A 20,052-nucleotide genomic window follows, 5' to 3' on the forward strand; every position below is an offset into this window, starting at 1 on the left:
TTTGGATATAAAGATCGTTAAAAATGAACTACAAATCTCCACCACCCTCCACAAGAAAAAATCTGATCGAAACACATTGTTACAATACCAAAGCTTTCATCCAAAAGCCCTCAGGAACAGTATCCCAATTGGACAGTTCCTACGTATTCGAAGAATTTGCTCTGATGAATCTGATTTTGACAAGGAGGCCCATGATATGTATGAGAAATTTATTCAGAGAGGGTATCCTGGGAAAATCGTTAGGAAAGCATGGAAAAGAGCAAAAAATTGTCACCGCCCCTGGTTAATGCTCAATGATCATAATAAACAAACACAACAGGATATGATCTGTGTGATGCCTCACACCAGTAAAGGTAATGCCATAAAACATATCATTCTAAAACATTGGGCAATATTGCAATATCATTCTTCTTTTCAGAATTTACCTAAATTTGCTTACTCGCGGGCTTCTAATCTGGGCGAATTGCTCAAATATAATTATCATCAACAAAGTCCCACAAATAAATTACCCCACAAACCTTGTGGAAAATGCAGGGTTTGTAGTTATGTATTAGACGCTACATTTATAGAAATCCCACCATCAGGATCACGTCATTTCTTCTTGAATACTGGGACCAATTGTGACTCCAGGGGCGTGGTTTACTATATACAATGTCCTTGTAAAAAAGTTTATATTGGTCAAACGATCCGGAAAATTAAAACCCGAATTACGGAACATTTAAGTAATATTAGAACCAATAGGGTTACCGCCCCCCTGGTTTCTCATTGGTCCCAGCATTCCCACACACTAGAAGACTTAAAGTACACAGTGTTAATTCAAACACGTAAAACTGAAGGGGATATATCCAGGTCTTTAATACTTAAAGAACAGCGTCTGATATATAATTGGCAAACCCTACAGCCAACAGGATTAAACTTAGATATAGAATGGTTAGCAATATAGATTAATGATCCGTGAACTAATCTCCCAATGCTGCATCTACTTCCGGCTGTTGGCAAAAAAATTTTTGATGTCAACTTCCGGTTAGCTCCCCTTTATAATACACGTACGTGAAGTGAGCCTCATTCGCTCAGTCCACTTTGAACTTCTCTGACTATAGTGAGCCGATATCAGGTAATATAATAACCAGTAAGATTTATATAAGAAATTGGATACTAGAGCCTTTTAAGCATTAGATATAGTTTAGATGGTAGAAATACAACCCAATATATTTTGTTATCATATATTTCTAGTTTGCTGTTCGAATTTTCTTAGTGTCCCTCCCTGACGAAGAGATGAAATCCGGGTCGGGGGGACGGGAGTTTTCCTAAGAAAGAACCTACAAGAATTTTAAAAGAAGCACGAGCACTTTAATTTACACAAGTTACCAATGAGAGTTAACACCTTCAACAAGAACAGCCCCTGAATGAAGATAAGTACCACCATTAGATAGAATAATATATTCAATATTAAGGGAGGGCAGGGGACAAGTGAAGGCAATGATGGTCCCCTAGTTAACCTCATTGTGGTGACATCACTACTAAATGGGTTATCAGGTCTGAGCACTTCACAAATAATTTATATAATTTATTTATCATTATTTTTTATAATCACAACAAGTTTGGACTCTAAATGATTTATAGCTGTGAAAAATCAATAAAAAAGAAAAAAATAATAGTAGTAATAAAAATTTAGTTTGTGTACTACTTTGTGCTTTCAAAATAATACGAAGTGTTAAATAAAGTAAGAAAGTGGTTATTGTGGTGCTGATTAATTGTATTATGCTGCTTTTTAGAATGCTTTGATGGGGTTTTTTTATGCTTTAAAAACAATAGATGATATTGACATTGCATTGTGGTGTGTTTATGAATCTTCACCGTTGGTGCCATGTGAAATCAGTCACTTACATATCTCTGCCTGGTAATCAAACTCTAATCTATCACTGTTAACTGTTTATATCCGTTTTCTGTCAGGGTGCATCTTGGTGAACATATATTATTAAAATATAAGGGAACTGATGCCTGACTTTTCTTTATTCTCCTTAAACTATATTTCCTCCTAAAACTTCCAACCTGTTAAAGGCTGGTGCATACTTTGCGTTCAGGCATATTTTTGAGGGCGGTCTTTATGCCAGTGTCCTCCACTGAACGCCCATGAAATTTATGTCCTCAAAGCTATCTTTCTCAGCCTCTCTTCTCCATAAAAGAGAGCATTTCCAAATACACCGCAGTTTTTCCCGGCTGTGCCCCGGTACCAACGAGTGAATTAGGGAAATTCAGAGTATAAATTTAGGAGTAGACGGATTTGAACCACCATTCTTTTTGTACATAAAGGAGTAGAGAGAAAGTAGGTGAGACAGAATACAGAGAGCTCGGTAGCGTTGCGTATTTATAATGGAGAAATGAAATGATTCAGGTTGGACAATGGGAAAGGATGTAGATGCACGTTTGCGATCAAGCTAATGTGAATCTGACTATGAAAGGGAAATGCAGGGGGGTTGGTGAAGGTTGAAGACAGGATAGCGTATGTCGATGAGAAGAATTAGTTTGTATATTCACAAAAGAAAAAAAAATCGTAAGGAATGTCGAATGTATGATCCTAGCATACTTGTGATGAAATCTGAACGGCAGTATATAAGAAACTGACTGCCGGTATGTGAGCTCATTTTGAGTAGTTTCTTGTTTATTGAATGTTGTAAGATAAACCCTTTTTATCCCAGGACAAGCAGGCAGCATATTCTTTACGCCTGGGTGACGTCACCGACGGAGCCCACGGTACGGACCTTTTTACTAGAAAGTTCTAGTTGGCCGCACCGCGCGTGCGCGAGTGCCTTCCCGCCCGACGGAGGAGTGCGTGGTCCCCAGTTTCTTCGTTTCCGCGGAGCGAAGAAGACGTGTGTTTTTCAACGTCGTTGAAATACTCCTTTTGCCTTCCCGCTCGCGTTCTTTTTTCGATTTTTTCACCTTCGGGTGCTTTTTTCTTTCTAATTAAAAAAAAAAAAATAAAAATTCCTTTCTTTTTGCTTTATTTTTCGTTCCTGCCCCGGCGGGGCCTGTTAGCACGATCCAGGCCTCGGGGTTTGATTTTGCGGAGGCCGTGTTCCCATTCATGCCCCCGCAGCCCGGTTTTAAGAAGTGCCAGCGGTGTGCACGCCCGATCTCCCTCACTGACCCACACAACTGGTGCTTACAGTGCTTGGGACCGGATCATCGGGCGGATTCCTGCACCCGCTGTGCCACTCTTAAAAAACGCACTTTGAAGAATCGTCAAATCCAACAAAATCTACTTTTCGGCACCGGCCCGACTATGGATTCGACCTCTTCATCTGCGGCACCGTCGAAATCGACACCGACCACTTCGACACCACCTGAGTCGACATCGGCGCCCCCGGCGCCAGGTAAGCCGGCTAAGAAGCCTTCCACCCTTGAGCGCCCTCCCACCTCGGGGACGACGCCAGTCCTTTCGGCTCCACGCCGAGCCAAAAAACGCTCCACTCCGATTTCGGTGAGTGCCTCGTCATCGGCCCCCTCATCGCCGGAGTGTAGAGCGGCACCCATGGAACCAAAGAAGAAAAAAGTGGTTCCGGTGCCTCCCCTGGATGACCGCATTGCGGCCATCCTCCAGGACAAGTTGCAGGAACAACTCCACAAGCAACTTAAGCAGCTCTTACCCTCTATCTTGGCACCGCTGCTCTCGGTACCAGACCGGCCCGAGCCCCATACCGTCCAACCGGTATCCACTCCCTCGGTACCTATGGACTCCTCCATGCCCATTCTCTCGGCACCACATCTCCATTCCCATGCCGAGGCTATGGCCTTGACGACGACCGATCCTCCTCGGGACCGGGCAGGGCACCGGTCTCCCCACGACTCTGACCGGCACCGTACTTCCCGGGACCGAGACAGACACAGGTCTGCATCACCCGGTAACGTCTCGGTACGCTCGGGCAAGTCTTTGTCTAAAACTCACCATGCCGAGCCTTCCACTCCAGTCTCTCGACACGCACATACCGATGTCAGAGACCCAGACCTATGGGAACAATCCCCTACCGGTACCGAGGAGGATGCATCGTCGTCGGATGAAGAGCCTTCGGCACCCGATACCGCATCTAAACCTGAACAATCTTCCTTTTCAAAATTCCTCAGGGAGTTGTCGGGTGCTTTGTCTTTGCCACTGGAATCTGACTCTAAGAAGTCACAAGCTTTCCTGGAGGCATTAGATTTCGATCAACCTCCCAAAGAGTTCCTAAAGTTGCCCGTGCATGATATCTTACGGGAAACTTTTTATAAAAATTGGGAGAACCCGCTGACTGTTCCTGGGGCCCCCCGTAAATTGGACAGCCTCTATAGGGTTATACCAATCCCAGGATTTGATAAACCCCAACTCCCTCATGAGTCTCTCCTGGTGGAGTCCACTTTAAAAAAGACTCAGGGCTCCAGTGTCTATGCCTCCACCCCTCCTGGCAGAGAGGGCAAAACTATGGACAAGTTTGGCAAGCGGCTCTATCAGAATGCCATGCTTGCCAACAGGGCAAACAACTACTCGTTCCATTTTTCATTCTACCTCAAACATCTGGTAATGCAACTCTCCGCCATGCAAAAGTACATGCCAGAGCATAAGGTTCCACTTTTCCAACAGCACGTCTCCAGCCTGCTTCAACTAAGAAAATTTATGGTGCGCTCTATCTATGACTCTTTTGAGCTCACCTCCCGTGCATCTGCCATCGCCGTGGCCATGCGCCGCCTGGCCTGGCTCAGGGTCTCTGATCTGGACGTCAACCATCAAGACCGATTAGCCAACGCCCCATGTCTTGGTGATGAATTATTCGGAGAGTCCCTGGATACCACCACGCAAAAACTCTCTGCCCATGAGACCAGATGGGACACTCTCATAAAACCTAAGAAAAAGGCTCCACCTGCTCGTCCTTACAGGCCACAGTCCTCATATCAACGCAGGTTCTCCGCTAGGCCGCTCAATCCACCTCCACAGCAACCTAGGCGGGCCCGCCAACACCAGCACGCCCAGGCTCGTGCCCAGTCTAATCAACCGGCCAAGGCTCTTCCTCCTGCCAAACCATCTCAGCCCTTTTGACTCCTCTCTCCAGGGCTTAGCCAGTCTTCCACCCTCATTGCCTCTTCCTCAGCCAATCGGAGGCAGGCTCCACATCTTCATCAGCCGTTGGGAGGTCATCACATCGGACCAGTGGGTCCTCAACATCATCCGCCACGGCTACTCTCTCAACTTCCAGACTCTTCCACCAGACAATCCTCCCGTAGAGTCTGCTTCTCTTTCAACTCAAACCCCCCTCCTTCTGAGAGAGGTCCAATCCCTCCTTCTTCTCAATGCCATCGAAGAAGTACCTCCGGAACAAAGAGGCCGGGGATTCTACTCCCGTTACTTTCTAGTTCCAAAATAGACAGGAGACCTACGTCCCATTCTCGACCTCCGGGACCTCAACAAGTGTCTCGTCAAGGAGAAGTTCAGAATGCTCTCCCTTGCCACGCTGTACCCTCATCTCTCTCGGAACGACTGGCTATGTTCCCTGGACCTCAAGGAGGCCTACACTCACATCCCAATCAATCCATCCTCACGTCGCTACCTACGATTCCAGGTGCACCATCGCCATTATCAGTACAAAGTGCTCCCTTTTGGCCTGGCATCATCTCCCAGAGTGTTCACCAAATGCCTCATTGTGGCGGCGGCCTTCCTCAGGTCTCACAACCTCCAGGTGTTTCCCTACTTGGACGATTGGTTAGTGAAAGCACCTACGTCTCCACTTGTGCTACAAGCCACTCATCATACCATCTCTCTCCTCCATCTTCTGGGGTTCGAGATCAACTACCCCAAGTCGCATCTGCTTCCCACACAGCGACTTCAGTTCATCGGAGCGGTTCTCGACACCACACTAATGAGGGCGTTTCTCCCCTCCGATCGTCAGCGAACTCTGCTCCGCCTGTGTGGTCAGGTGCTCCTTCATCACTCCATTTCTGCCAGACAAATGATGGTCCTCCTGGGCCACATGGCCTCGACGGTGCATGTGCTTCCCCTGGCACGACTCCACCTCAGAACACCTCAATGGACTCTGGCCAACCAGTGGTCACAGACCTCGAATCTTCTTTCTCATCCCATCTCTGTGACATCGTCTCTTCAGCGATCTCTACAATGGTGGTTGAACTCCTCAAATCTTTCCAGGGGCCTTCTTTTTCATCTGTCCCCGCATTCCATGATCATCACCACGGATGCCTCCCCTTATGCATGGGGAGCTCACCTGGGAGACCTACGCACCCAAGGTCTTTGGACCCCGCAGGAGCGTCTCCATCACATCAATTTCCTGGAACTACGAGCCATGTTCTATGCTCTCAAGGCCTTCCAGCACCTTCTTTGCCCTCAGGTTCTGCTTCTGTGCACGGACAACCAAGTTGCCATGTACTACATCAACAAACAGGGCGGCACCGGATCTCGCCTCCTTTGTCAAGAGGCTCTTCGCATTTGGACCTGGGCCACGGCCCGCAGTCTCTTCCTCAAGGCTGTCTACATCCAGGGCGAACAGAACTCCCTGGCCGACAATCTCAGCCGCATCCTTCAACCTCACGAGTGGACTTTGGATCCCCCCACGCTCCACTCCATCTTTGCTCGCTGGGGCACTCCGCAGATGGACCTATTCGCAGCTCCTCACAACCATCAGCTGCCCCAGTTCTGCTCCAGACTCTTCTCTCCTCATCGTCTGGCCCCGGATGCATTCCTTCTCGACTGGACGGATCGGTTCCTCTATGCCTTTCCTCCTCTACCTCTGATGTTGCGGACTTTATCCAAACTCCGCAGGGACGGAGCCACCATGATCCTCATAGCTCCCCGGTGGCCTCGTCAACACTGGTTCTCCCTTCTACTTCAACTCAGCTCCAGGGAGCCCATTCCTCTACCTGTGTTTCCTACTCTACTTACACAGCAACATCAGTCTCTACTACATCCCAATCTGTCTTCCCTCCACCTGACAGCTTGGTTTCTCTCGGGCTGACCTCTTCAGGAAATCTGTCTCAGCCTGTCCGTCTCATTTTGGACGCCTCCAGGAAACCGGCCACCCTCCAATGTTACCATCAGAAGTGGACCAGGTTCTCCTCTTGGTGCCTCCGTCATCATCACAATCCCACCTCCTTAGCGGTGGAAACTGTTCTGGACTACTTACTCTCCCTGTCCAACGCAGGCCTCAAGTCTACCTCAATCAGAGTCCATCTCAGTGCCATCACGGCATTTCATGAGCCTGTCCTAGGAAAACCTCTCACGGCTCACCCTCTGGTTTCCCGATTCATGAGGGGCCTCTTCAACATCAAACCACCTCTGAAGCCTCCTCCGGTCGTCTGGGACCTGAATGTGGTTTTGTCTGCCCTCATGAAACCTCCCTTTGAGCCACTTGCCACAACTTCGCTCAAATTTCTGACATGGAAGGTTCTTTTCCTCATTGCCATCACCTCTGCCAGGAGGGTTAGTGAGCTTCATGCACTGGTTGCCGATCCACCGTTCACTATTTTTCACCATGACAAGGTGGTTCTGCGCACCCATCCAAAGTTCCTTCCAAAGGTGGTCTCAGCTTTTCACCTCAACCAGTCCATTGTTTTGCCTGTGTTCTTCCCGAAACCTCATTCACATCCCGGAGAACAGGCATTGCACAGTCTTGACTGCAAGCGTGCCCTGGCTTACTATCTCGATCGTACAAGGGCTCACCGCTTGTCCCCTCAGCTCTTCCTGACCTTCGACCCGAATCGTTTGGGTCGACCGGTCTCTAAACGGACGCTATCCAACTGGCTTGCAGCTTGCATCGCGTTCTGTTACGCTCGGGCCGGTCTGTCACTAGACGGTGCTGTCACGGCCCACAGGGTAAGAGCTATGGCCGCTTCTGTTGCTTTCCTCCGTTCCACACCCATTGAGGAAATCTGCAAGGCGGCCACCTGGTCCTCAGTTCACACATTCACTACTCACTACTGTCTGGATGCTTTCTCCAGACGGGATGGGCACTTCGGCCAATCTGTACTTCAGAATTTATTTTCCTAATGGCCAACCATCCCTCCTCCCTCTTTGTTAGCTTGGAGGTCACCCAGGCGTAAAGAATATGCTGCCTGCTTGTCCTGGGATAAAGCACAGTTACTTACCGTAACAGGTGTTATCCAGGGACAGCAGGCAGATATTCTTACGTCCCACCCTCCTCCCCGGGTTGGCTTCTTAGCTGGCTTATACTAACTGGGGACCACGCACTCCTCCGTCGGGCGGGAAGGCACTCGCGCACGCGCGGTGCGGCCAACTAGAACTTTCTAGTAAAAAGGTCCGTACCGTGGGCTCCGTCGGTGACGTCACCCAGGCGTAAAGAATATCTGCCTGCTGTCCCTGGATAACACCTGTTACGGTAAGTAACTGTGCTATCTTTACGGGTCTGAGAGATTGCGTCCCCCATCGTTTTACCATCACTTTTCCCCCTTTATTAATGCCTATTTGTTTTCCAGAGCTCTAAACTGCAGTCTTTTGCCCACAGCGGATCATGTGGTCCTGCATTCTTTTTACGACTGTTTTAGATTTAGTGCAATCTAAAACAGTCCTAAATTTAGTGCAATTTAGGAGATTACTTATTGATTTTCATTTATGAGTACTCAAGAATAAAGAAACACGGAATATTGTCCCCAATTTGAAATGTACATTTTATCACTTATCATAGTAACTTTACTTCTTAGTAGTCTTCTTTTTCCTGTCCCTGCTTGAAATGTATACCACGCAGTACCGAGCAGTGTTGTTTTAGTTCCAGGAAACTCCGTGACTTTGAGACAGTACCTTAAACAGAGATGGGAGGAGCTGAAAGCATTTTCTAGCTTAGATGTTAAAAGTAAGAATTTATTCCTCTAACAACCTAAGGGTTTCCTAGTTAATTTAAACTTATTACACTTTAGAACTTTTTCAGCTGCAGAATAGTAAGCTGAACAGAGAAAAAACGGTGGGAAGAAAGTTTTAGTAGTTGAGCTAATAATACGAACAGGATTTCCAACAGCAAGGACACAAAGGAGTGTAAATAAAAAAATATATATATTGAGTACAGAAAGTCAGGAATAATTAGAAAGAGCAGATGTTACCTAAAGTTAATCTCTTGGCAAAAACACACGCTAGAAGCAAGGAAGATAGTGTTTGCTGACCAAGTTGCTTTGGAATCTGCATAGATAAGAATGTGTGTTTTAACCCTGAACATACCACGGTGCGCAGTAATTTTCATATTCAAATAGCAGGGTACGGCATATGTTACCAAAGATGGGGAGAGCTCTCCGTCCAGAATGTAATCCTAATTGGAGGATCCTATGATTTGCCAGTGCTTAGGACCCATTTTGCATGTTTGAAAGGAGCTTATCTGTTTCTTTTTTGTTTTGTATGTTGTGCTTAACAGAAAAGAACAGGGAATTATTAGAAAACACTACTTCGATACAGTGGCACAACGGTCATCCCGTGTCAGGAATTTGCAAGTCTTTCTCTTAATAAGTTTATATTTAGCGGAACTGTTCTTTTATTCTAATTGTGGTATGCATACCATCTAATTTTCTGTTTTCCCTCCACCCGTAAGGCAAGCATTCCTAGACATTCCTCCTTTTCTTCTTACAAGAGGGGAAATATATATAGAGTACATAGTACTGCTTTTAATCATGAGATGGGACATCTCCACCCTGCCAGTTACAGCAATACATTACAATGCAATCTTTATTTGGGTAATTATGAAGTTTTAATATTAAATGAGTTTGAATGAGGAAAATAAAAGGGTTTAGGAGACATTAGAGTTCTTTGTGTATATAACTTGTTGCTAGCAACACGCCAGCTTCCCTTACTGACAAACCTGCAGCCCTTTTGCAAACCCTTAGGACCTTTGCACTTCCTAGTTGAACACAAACTGCTCCTAACTTTTTGTGAGAGTTTCTGATTATATCCCTTCGAATGTTTTTACCCATTATACACTAACCAAGCGGTCCAGAGGAGGGTGGCGAATATGATAGGAGGCTTGCACAAGAAGACTTATGAGGAGAGACTGGAAGCCCTGAATATGTATACCTTAGAGCAGTGGTCTCAAATAGAGGTCTGCACGGGAACGGGGATCGCGGGGATCCCGCGGGTCCCGCGGGGATCCCGCGGGTTCCCCCCCTGGCCCACGGGACTCCCACGGGGACGCCCCCTGGCCCACGGGACTCCCACGGGGATGCCCCCCTGACCCACGGGACTCCCACGGGGACGCCCCCTTGCCCACGGGACTCCCACGGGGATGAAAACAACCTACCTAAATTCTGGCGATGCAAGTCTGGCGTCGCGTCGGGAAATAGCCATGTTGAGCAGTGAGCTCAGCACGTACACAGATGAAAGCCTTGCTTGCTGATTGGTCCGGCGGCCCCGCCCCACCGTGCCGCCGGACCAATCAGCAAGCAAGGCTTTCATCTGTGTACGTGCTGAGCTCACTGCTCAGCATGGCTATTTCCCGACGCGGGCATTAGGCTGTTTTTTGTCATTTCGGGTGGGGGATGGTAGCGGCAGCAGCAGCCTGAAAAAGAAATCATCCTGGCCGGGTTCGGTGTCATGCTCCGGAGCTTCTACAGCCTTCCTATCTCCCTCTCCCTTCTACCTGCGGCTCTCTTCGGCAACTTAGCAGCAACGATCGACACAAGCTTCTGGCGTCGGGGCCTACCCTCTGCGAGTCCCGCTTGTTTCAACTTCCTTTTTCCACAAAGGTGGGACTCGTAGAGGGAAGGCCTCGATGTCGGCAGCTTGTCTTGATCACCGCTGCTGACGAGTTGCTTAAGAGAGCAGGGGGGTGTTGCCAGGTGCAGGTAGAAGGGAGAGGGCCAGATGCAGGACTCGTGGGTGAGGGAGGAGAAGAGAGAGGGGAGAGAAACAAAAGGAAATATTTCATACTGGGCTGGGCCGGAGTGGAGAGAGGGTGGAAAGATTCTGGCTACAGGGTGCATTAACAAAGGAAAAAGGGGGAAAGCTGAAAATGGAGATAGTGACACAAAGAAGAGAAAGGGTAAGCAGGACCTTCTGAATAAGGATAGAGATACAGAGGGGACATGAAGAGGAGGTGAAATAGAGACATAGAAGTAATGCTGAAAAAGTGTGTGTGGGGGGGGGTGATAAAGACATTGAAAGGGCAAATGGTGAATATGGGGTAAAGACAAGGACAGAGACAAATGAAGATTCTGAAAAAGTGGTGAGATAGGGATATAGGTGAGATGGACACAAAGAAGGGTGATGCTGGAAAATAGGTGGAATGGTAATTCTGACAGACACAGAAGGGAAATGCTGGATCAAGGAGAGATGGGGCTCAGGCTGGATGGAATGAGGAGAAATGCCTTGTTGGCCCGGAACTTCCTCTCCTACGTCAGAATTGACGTCAGGGAGCGGAATGCTGGTCAGCGCGACGCTTCTGCAGGGAAAGCTTGGGACAGCGGTGGCTTGGGGACTATTCCCCGATGGCGGTGGCAGCAAACCGAGTGGCTTGGGGGAGGGCACGGAGAAAGAAAGAAAGGGGGCAGACAGAGAGACAGAAAGAAGGGGGAACAGGGAGACAGAAAGAAAAAGTTGGGGGAGAGAATGAGGTCTGGAGGAGAGGAAACATACAGGAGGCTGAAAGAAAGGAAGAAAGATTGGATGCACAGTCAGAAGAAGAAAGTGCAACCAGAGACTCATGAAATCACCAAACAGCAAAGGTAGGAAAAATGATTTTATTTTCAATTTAGTGATCAAAATGTGTCTGTTTTGAGAATTTATATCTGTTGTCTATATTTTGCACTATGGCTCCCTTTTACTAAACCGCAATATTGTTTTTTAGCGCAGGGAGCCTATGAGCATTGAGAGCAGCGCGAGGCATTCAGCGTAACTCCCTGTGCTAAAACCTACTATTGTGGTTTAGTAAAAAGGGAGGGGGTGTATTTGTCTATTTTTGTATTTTGTTACCGAGGTGACATTGCATAGAGTCATCTGCCTTGGGAAATGTATATGGCAGATATCTTTGTTTTGTGTTCAAAAGAAAAGGAAATGCATTTCTGGTTTTATTTCTACAGTGTTGAAGTACTTGTTGGCCCTTGCTGTGACTGGTGGGGATCCCCAAGCACCGCCAGCAGAGGACCTCCTCTAGAGATGGTCAGAACTCCCCTCCACCAAGCGCAGCAGTCGCTGGCAGCATCCATGAGCCACTGAGGTGCCAGCATCTGTGACTCAGGGACGCTACTGCTGCCTGCCAAGCTTGGCAAAAGGGACCCCAGGCCAACTGCAAAGGAAGTCCTCAGCTGACAGTTTGTGGGTTCTCATCAGCTGAGTATTTATATTTTATATTTACATTAGAGGTTCTGGTAGAAACCCATTTACAAAGTATGTATTCTTCCCAATTAATATTTCCAAATTAATAGTCTCTTTGCTTATTTGTAAATGGGTCTCTACCAGAGCCTTTAATTCAGTAGCATAATTAAATAAAATAACTATTTCTGAAGTTTATAGGGAAGGATGGTGACGGAGGGGATTCCTCGCGGGGACGGGTGGGGACGGAGGGGATTCCTCGCGGGGACGGGTGGGGACGGAGGGGATTCCTCGCGGGGACGGGTGGGGACGGAGGGATTCCTCACGGGGACGGGTGGGGACGGAGGGATTCCTCACGGGGACGGGTGGGGATGGGTGGGATTTTGGCGGGGACGGGTGGGGACGGGTGGGATTTCTGTCCCCGCGCAACTCTCTAGTCTCAAACTCAAACCCTTTGCAGGGCCACATTTTGGATTTGTAGGTACTTGGAGGGCCTCAGAAAAAAAGAGTTAATGTCTTATTAAAGAAATGACAATTTTGCATGAGGTAAAACTCTTTATAGTTTATAAATCTTTCCTTTTGGCTAAGTCTTAATAATAATATTGTCATTTATAGCTAAAGAGACAAATGATCAAGAAACAGTTTTATTTTACTTTTGTGATTATGATAAACATACCGAGGGCCTCAAAATAGTACCTGGTGGGCCGCATGTGGCCCCTGGGCCACGAGTTTGAGACCACTGCCTTAGAGGAAAGGAGGGACAGGGGGGATATGATTCAGATGTTCAAATACTTGAAAGGTATTAACATAGAACAAAATTGAATCCAGAGAAAGGAAAATGGTAAAACCAGGGTTGAGGGGTGGTAGATTCAAGAGCAATGTTAGGAAATTCTACTTTACGGAGAGGGTGGTGGATGCCTGGAATGCGCTCCCGAGAGAGATGGTGGAGAGGAAAACGGTGACTGAGTTCAAAGAAGCGTGGGATGAACACAGAGGATCTAGAAACAGAAAATAATATTAAATATTGAAGAACTAAGGCCAGTACTGGGCAGACTTGCACGGTCTGTGTCTGTGTATGGCCATTTGGTGGGGGATTGGCTGGGGAGGGCTTCAGTGACTTGGAGGGTGTAGATGGGCTAGAGTAGGTTTAACAGAGATTTCGGCAGTTGGAACCCAAGCACAGTACCGGGTAGAGCTTTGGATTCTTGCCCAGAAATAGCTAAGAAGAAAAAATTTAAATTGAATCAGGTTGGGCAGACTGGATGGACCATTTGGGTCTTTATCTGCCGTCATCTACTATGTTACAATTATACACTTTTGGTGTCTCGTGAAAGGTTTGTTTATTTATTTTAAGCACCATGTATTACTTTGTTTGTTTTTAGTAAAGTGTTTTATAAACAAAGAGAAATAAGAACCAGGTTTTGTATAGCCCCCCCCCCCAGACCCGGGGGGGGGGATGACACTTCTTTCATAAATTGGTAGACTTCTCTGTACATGTTTTGTAACTTTTAGATTTTATCATCTTCACTTTAATATGTTTCCATATAACCTATATGTTTTAATGTCCCAAACTGAAACCCTTTGCAGGGCCACATTTTGGATTTGTAGGTACTCGGAGGGCCACAGAAATAATAGTTAATGTCTTATGTTTGAATCATATTTATTGAGCAACATAAAGCAACCACAACCAAGAGACACCAACAATACAGCGAAAAGGGTATCAAAAACAGCAAATAGCAAGCTCAAACACTTTTCAATTTCAAACCCAGCCTCAAACCCACCCCTCGCCCACCCAAAGGCAAGGGAGCAAAATAAAATAAGAAAGAAAGCGGAAGAAAAAAAAAGAGAGGACAAGAAGTAGTAGTGCAGTTAATGTTTTATTAAAGAAATGACAATTTTGCATGAGGTAAAAACATAAGAATTGCCGCTGCTGGTCAGAACAGCAGTCCATCGTACCCAGCAGTCTGCTCACGCGGCGGCCCCTAGGTCAAAGATCAGTGCCCTAACTGAGATTAGCCCTACCTGCGTATGTTCCGGTTCTGGAGGGTGTTTCCCCCTATTACAGCCTCCGGAAGAGCGTTCCAGTTTTCTACCACTCTCTGGGTGAAGAAGAACTTCCTTATGTTTGTACGGAATCTATTCCATTTTAACTTTAGAGAGTGCCCTCTTGTTCTCTCTACCTTGGAGAATGAGGGTGAACAAGCTGTCTCTATCTACTAAGAATAATATTCCCTTCATTATCTTGAATGTTTTGATCATGTCCCCTCTCAGTCTCCTCTTTTCAAAGGAGAAGAGGCCTAGTTTCTCCAATCTCTCACTGTACGGCAACTCCTCCAACCCCTTAACCATTTTTTAGTCACTTTTTTCTGGAGCCTTTCGGGTAGTACCGTGTCCTTTTTCATGTACAGCGACCAGTGCTGGATGCAGTGTTCCAGGTGAAGGCGTACCATGGCCCGGTACAGCGGCATGACAACCTTCTCGGATCTGTTTGTGATCCCCTTCTTAATCATTCCTATCTTTCTGTTTGCCCTTTTCGCCGCCGCCGTACATTGCGCGGATGGCTTCATCGATTTGTCGACCATTACTCCCAAGTCTCTTTCCTTGGAGGTCTCTCCAAGTACTGCACTGAACATCCTGTAGGCGTGTATGAGATTTTTGTTACCGACATGCATCAGCTTACACTTATCCATGTTAAACCTCATTGGTTTCCAGGTTTATGAAAGGACGGTTCAAGGTGAAACCGCCTATCAAACTTCCACTTGTAGTCTGGAACCTCAGCCAACGGTTACAGCTCATTTCAAGTTTGCCAGGAAAGTTGGTTTTTCTTATCTTGCTCACTTCTGTGAGGAAAGTCAGCGAGTTACAAGCGTCAGCGGCAGTTTCATCATTCACAGTTTTTCTCAAAAGCGGTGACAAAGTTTCATCTCAATCAATTGATTGTTCTTCCAGTTTATTTTCTTTTTTTTAAATTTCTTTATTCATTTTAAAGCCATGATTAAGTGCAATAACTTTATAATAGCACTTAAATACATTTACAAATATAATTTATGACAAATAGATATATCACCCCCCCCAATAATATTAAAAAAATACACTCAAATTGAAAAATACATTCCAACCCGCCTTCCCACCCACCCACCCACCCTTGACGTGTATGACCAAAGGTTTTTTCCCCCCCTTAAACCTCATTTTCGTGTAGGAAAAACAGCTCTTTGCATTCTGGACTATAAGTGTGTTTTGGCTTTTTACATAGCCAGAAAAAAAGACTTATAGGAGTTGTCCCCAATTTTTCATCTTTTGATCCTAACAAGTCGGGGGATCCTGTTTCCAAGAGAACGGTTTCTAACTGTCGGCTACCTGTATTTTGTTCTGCTTTGCGCAACCTGGCCCGTAAAGTCTGAGTTTTGGCAGCTTCTGTAGTTTTTTCCTTAGATTTACTCCAATGGGGGAATTTTGTAAAACTGCCACCTGGTCCTCAGTTCACACTTTCACCTCTCGTTAAAGTCTGGAGTCTTTCTTAAGACGGGATGGGCACTTCAGCCAGTCCATATTATAAACTTTATTTTGTTGCAGGCCAACTCTCCTGCCATCCCGTTTTGGTTAGCTTGGAGGTCACCCATGTGTGAGAATATGCCACCTGTTTGTCCTGGGATAAAGAAGAGTTACTTATCGTAACAGGTGTTGTGTTATCCAGGGATAGCAGGCAGATATTCTCGCAACCAACCCACCCACCTCCCCGGTTGGCTTCTTAGCTAGTTTATCTTAACTGTGCAGACATGTGCCCTGCGTCGGACGAGAAGGCACTCGCACATGCGCCGTGCGGATATCGTGAACTTTCTAAAATCTTAAAGTGGTGATACACTTTTAAAGTGTCCGTACTGGGGGCTCTGTCTGTGACACCACCTGTGTGTGAGAAAAAACACACGTGTGAGAATATCTGTCCGCTGTTCCTGGATAACACCTGTTACGGTAAGTAACTGTGCTTTTCAGGCTTTGAGTGATCTCTTTTGCATATAGAGAGAGAGGATACAGTTAACATCCCAATGTTCAGACCGGGTTAGAGCCTGAAATGGTCCGATGACACTGAGAACATTTCTTAAAGCTGCACTGTACCCCTCTTTGACACGAAGGAGAAAAAAGTCGATGTAAAGTCAAAAGGCTGAATGGCCCGAGCAGCTCTAGTAAGTAAGATGCTGAAAAAAATCAATGCTCCTAGGGGGAAAAAAATGGCTCAGAGCGGCTCATGGGCTGAAAAATGAAATTTCAACTCAATGAATCAAAGTCAGTTAAAATACTGGAACGTAATAAAAATATGTAAGTATGAAAATAGTTCTACACACTTAAGTGTGATTTGAAGACATAGGGTGTTAGCTCTGCCAAAAAAAAAAGACCAAGAAAACCAAGAAATAATCCCACATGTTGATGTCAGGTAGGAAGGCACTGCCAAAAAATATAAAGTGACAGTACAGTTAGTAGTAACATAGTAGATGATGGCAGATAAAGACCAAAATGGCCAATCCAGACTGCCCAATCTGATTCATTTTAAATTTTTTTTCTTCTTAGCTATTTCTGGACAAGAATCCAAAGCTCTACCCGGTACTGTGCTTGGGTTTCAACTGCCAAAGTCTGCGCCAAAGCTCACTTCAGCCCATTCACACTCTACCAGCCATCGAAAGCCTATCCTTTACCAAAGGGCCATATACAGACACATACTGTGCAAATCTGTCCGATACCGGTCTACGCTTCTTTGAACTCTGTCACTGTTTTCCTTTACACCACCTCTCTCGGGAGCATATTCTAGGCATTCACCACCCTCTCTGTGTCTGTACCTGGTTCCTTAGCTTAGATGACATTACCCACATGTGAGAATATGATGTGTGGTTGTCTTCAGCAAATTCTCTTTCCTCATTTTTATGTTACAGGCAATTTGTAGGTAGAGACTTCTTAGTGCACACATTGTATTCTGCAAACTATGAGCTGCAGTTGATATAATTCTTACAAAGGCTGGCTGTTTCTTCTCGATTAGTATGGTATTTTTCTAGCATTTATCACACTGTTTAGCATCGACACTTGTTTTTTAAGCGGTAAGTTTAGTAAGCTGCAATCAGTGTAGGTTTTTCAATACAACAGCTGCTAATATGGACTTAGGTGAACTAATGCTTTTAAACTAGACAGTATGGTAAAAACATTTAGGGAAAAAAGATTCTTGCACTAGGCTGCTTAACACAGGTAGGAACGGCACCTGGGCAAGGCAGAGGAATGGCAGCTAGAGTAGAAACTTATATTCCATGTGTAGTTAAGTTACCAGCAGCTAGATAGCATGACAATAACCCCCCCTCCTTCCCCAGACTTATTTTGGGGAGTGAGGGTCATTCTGGTAATCCAGTGCTACAGGATGAGAGCAGATATCCTCTTCTCTCACAGTGGCGCTGCTTTAGGTATAAAATAGCATAGCTAATCGTTAGGTGTAATCTCACAATATTAGTGTTCTGGATCAACTTATCACATAGAGAGGGGGAGCTATATGGTGGGTAATAGTTCGGGGGGGGGGGGGAAGAGAGAGGATATGTTGAATTTCTCTGGACAATGTTGACTGTTTTTAGGACCACAGGCGCTTTTATCCATGTGGTGTCCGCGCTGTGTGCTAAATGCTGACTTTTCATTTACTTATACTGATAATGTCTATAGCGCTACTAGGCATATGCAGCGCTGTACACAATATACGCAGGTACTTTCCCTGTCCCTAGCGAGCTCACAATCAAAGTTTCTGTATCTGGGGTAACAGTAGCAGAGGCTTTGCACTAAAGGTGAAATAAGGGGCATGTTTGCAAAAAAACAACAATAAAGTTATCGAGATGACTCTGTTCATCCGGCAAGATTGCCATTTTAAAATCCTTTACTTTGTCTTCTGCAGCTCTAAGACTGGACAAGAAGAAAGTCATAGAGAAGACCCCACTTTGTTTCCAAAATCTTCTCGATGCGTTTGGGATCGAGTGTGCAATTGACAATGTCTTAAAAGCATTTTGCTTGGAAGAAGGAGGCTCTGCAATTGACAAGTAACGTTTTTCACTTAGTTGAAGCTCGCTCGCTAGATCACTATGATCTTATCGCATAGGAATTTTCATTCTTGTTTCATTTGCAAACCATACCCATAAGCCATGTAATCTATGCATTTATTACAGCACATTTTATGTCATTTTGTCGTAACAGAAAAAATAAATAAACCATTTAAATACAAAATCGTTACATGTACAGAATGAACATTTTGATAATTGCTATACATATAATTATGTACTGGTGCAGATTTTGGCCTTATGAACAATATTTAAAGATTTTTTTAAGTATTTTCTAGTGCAATAGGCGAGACATTCTACCATAGGGTTATTTTCCTTTAATCGCACGGACCGCAGAAGAAAATCATTCCAGGTTTTCCACTACGTCTCTTGGGTATTTCACAGGCTACCTTAACTCCCACCCCTCAGTCTTTCTCTTCTGCACGGCTGCAGTCGTTAAGAGTTATGCTCTCCCACACGCTGAATGCTCCGGGTTTGTCAGCGAGCTGGAGATTCCACCTCCAAGGCAACCCTGGCTTATTTGTCTTTTAAGAGGCAGTTATTATTTGGCAAAGGGTCGGATGATCTCACAGATGCAGCGACGGTGCGATGCCCTACGTCTCTCCCGGACAGTCGGGCTAGACCTATCGGGCCTATTGCAGTTTTTTCCCTCGCTCGTCATGGAGTGTCAGAGGGTGATATGCAGGATACAGATGTTTCCAGCCTGCCACTGCCCATTCTGAGACCTGCCAGCAAAATAGAATGATACCTGGAAGCTGGGGATCGGTTTAATAATAAGGGGGTCACCCGGGTGAGGGCACTCAAGCGTCTTATTCAACTTCCCTTGCTTTCTCATTTGAACCTAGATGCCTCGGAGGTGCCTCTGCCGGTGTCAGGTCAAAAGCGCGCCGGGACAAAGGCGCGCCCAGACAATTGAGCGAAGCGCAGAGGTGCGTGCCGCTCTAAATTACTGTTTTTAGGGCTCCGACGGGGGGGCGTGGGGGGAACCCCCCACTTTACTTAATAGAAATCGTGCCGCGTTGTGGGGGGTTTGGGGGGTTGTAACCCTCCACATTTTACTGAAAACTTCACTTTTCCCTGTTTTTAGGGAAAAAGTTAAGTTTACAGTAAAATGTGGAGGGTTACAACCCCCCAAAATGCCGGTGCCATGTCAATTAAGTGGGGGGTTCCCCCCCATGCCCCCCCCCGTCGGAGCCCTAAAAACAGTAATTTAGAGCGGCGTGCGCTTCCGCGCTGCGCTCAATTGTCCGGGCGCGCCTTTGTCTTTCGCGCCGTTGTCTATGAACCGCCTCTGCCGTGTGTGTTGGAGAGTAGAGCAAGTTTCATCTGCAATTGCTCTGCAAGGGTGCGTCATTGTCGCTTGTCTACGGGATTGCGGTAACCACGGATGGCAGCCTTTGGGCCCGGGGGTGCCCCTCGCAATCGTCATCGTCTTCAAGGCTGTCGGACTCTGTTACAGAGGAAGCGGTCCATCCACCGGCCAGAGCTCAGGGCAATTTGGCTTTTGTTATTTGGGCGGATTGTTATCTCCCGGCCCCGACGGTGCTCTGCGTGGTGGGAGCGGACAAGGTTCAAGCGGATTTTCTGTGTTGTCAAAGTTTGGATCCAGCTGAGCAGACCCCGTCGCCTCAGACGTTTCAGAAGATTGTGCGTCGTCAGAGGTCAACCCCACCTCGATCTCTCAGCCCTGGTGTGAAA

At 46.3% G+C, this 20,052-nt stretch overlaps 1 protein-coding gene across 3 annotated transcripts in view; it reads left to right on the forward strand.

The window, feature by feature from the left end:
* The window catches only part of CENPP (centromere protein P), a 366,797-nt gene extending 348,259 nt beyond the window's left edge, over window positions 1-18,538 (forward strand). The window contains exon 9 of one of the 3 annotated variants that reach the window (XM_033926062.1): window positions 18,195-18,533. In XM_033926062.1, the coding sequence (XP_033781953.1) occupies window positions 18,195-18,340 (146 nt within the window). In that variant the 3' untranslated portion in view covers window positions 18,341-18,533. Of the gene's footprint in view, window positions 1-18,194 lie in introns of all 3 variants that reach the window. The other 2 variants (XM_033926063.1, XM_033926061.1) reach the window with 2 other exon arrangements.
* Window positions 18,539-20,052: the final 1,514 nt, after the last annotated feature.

This window comes from Geotrypetes seraphini, chromosome 17 (genome assembly GCF_902459505.1).
Source record: "Geotrypetes seraphini chromosome 17, aGeoSer1.1, whole genome shotgun sequence".
NCBI classification, from domain to species: Eukaryota; Metazoa; Chordata; class Amphibia; order Gymnophiona; family Dermophiidae; genus Geotrypetes; species Geotrypetes seraphini.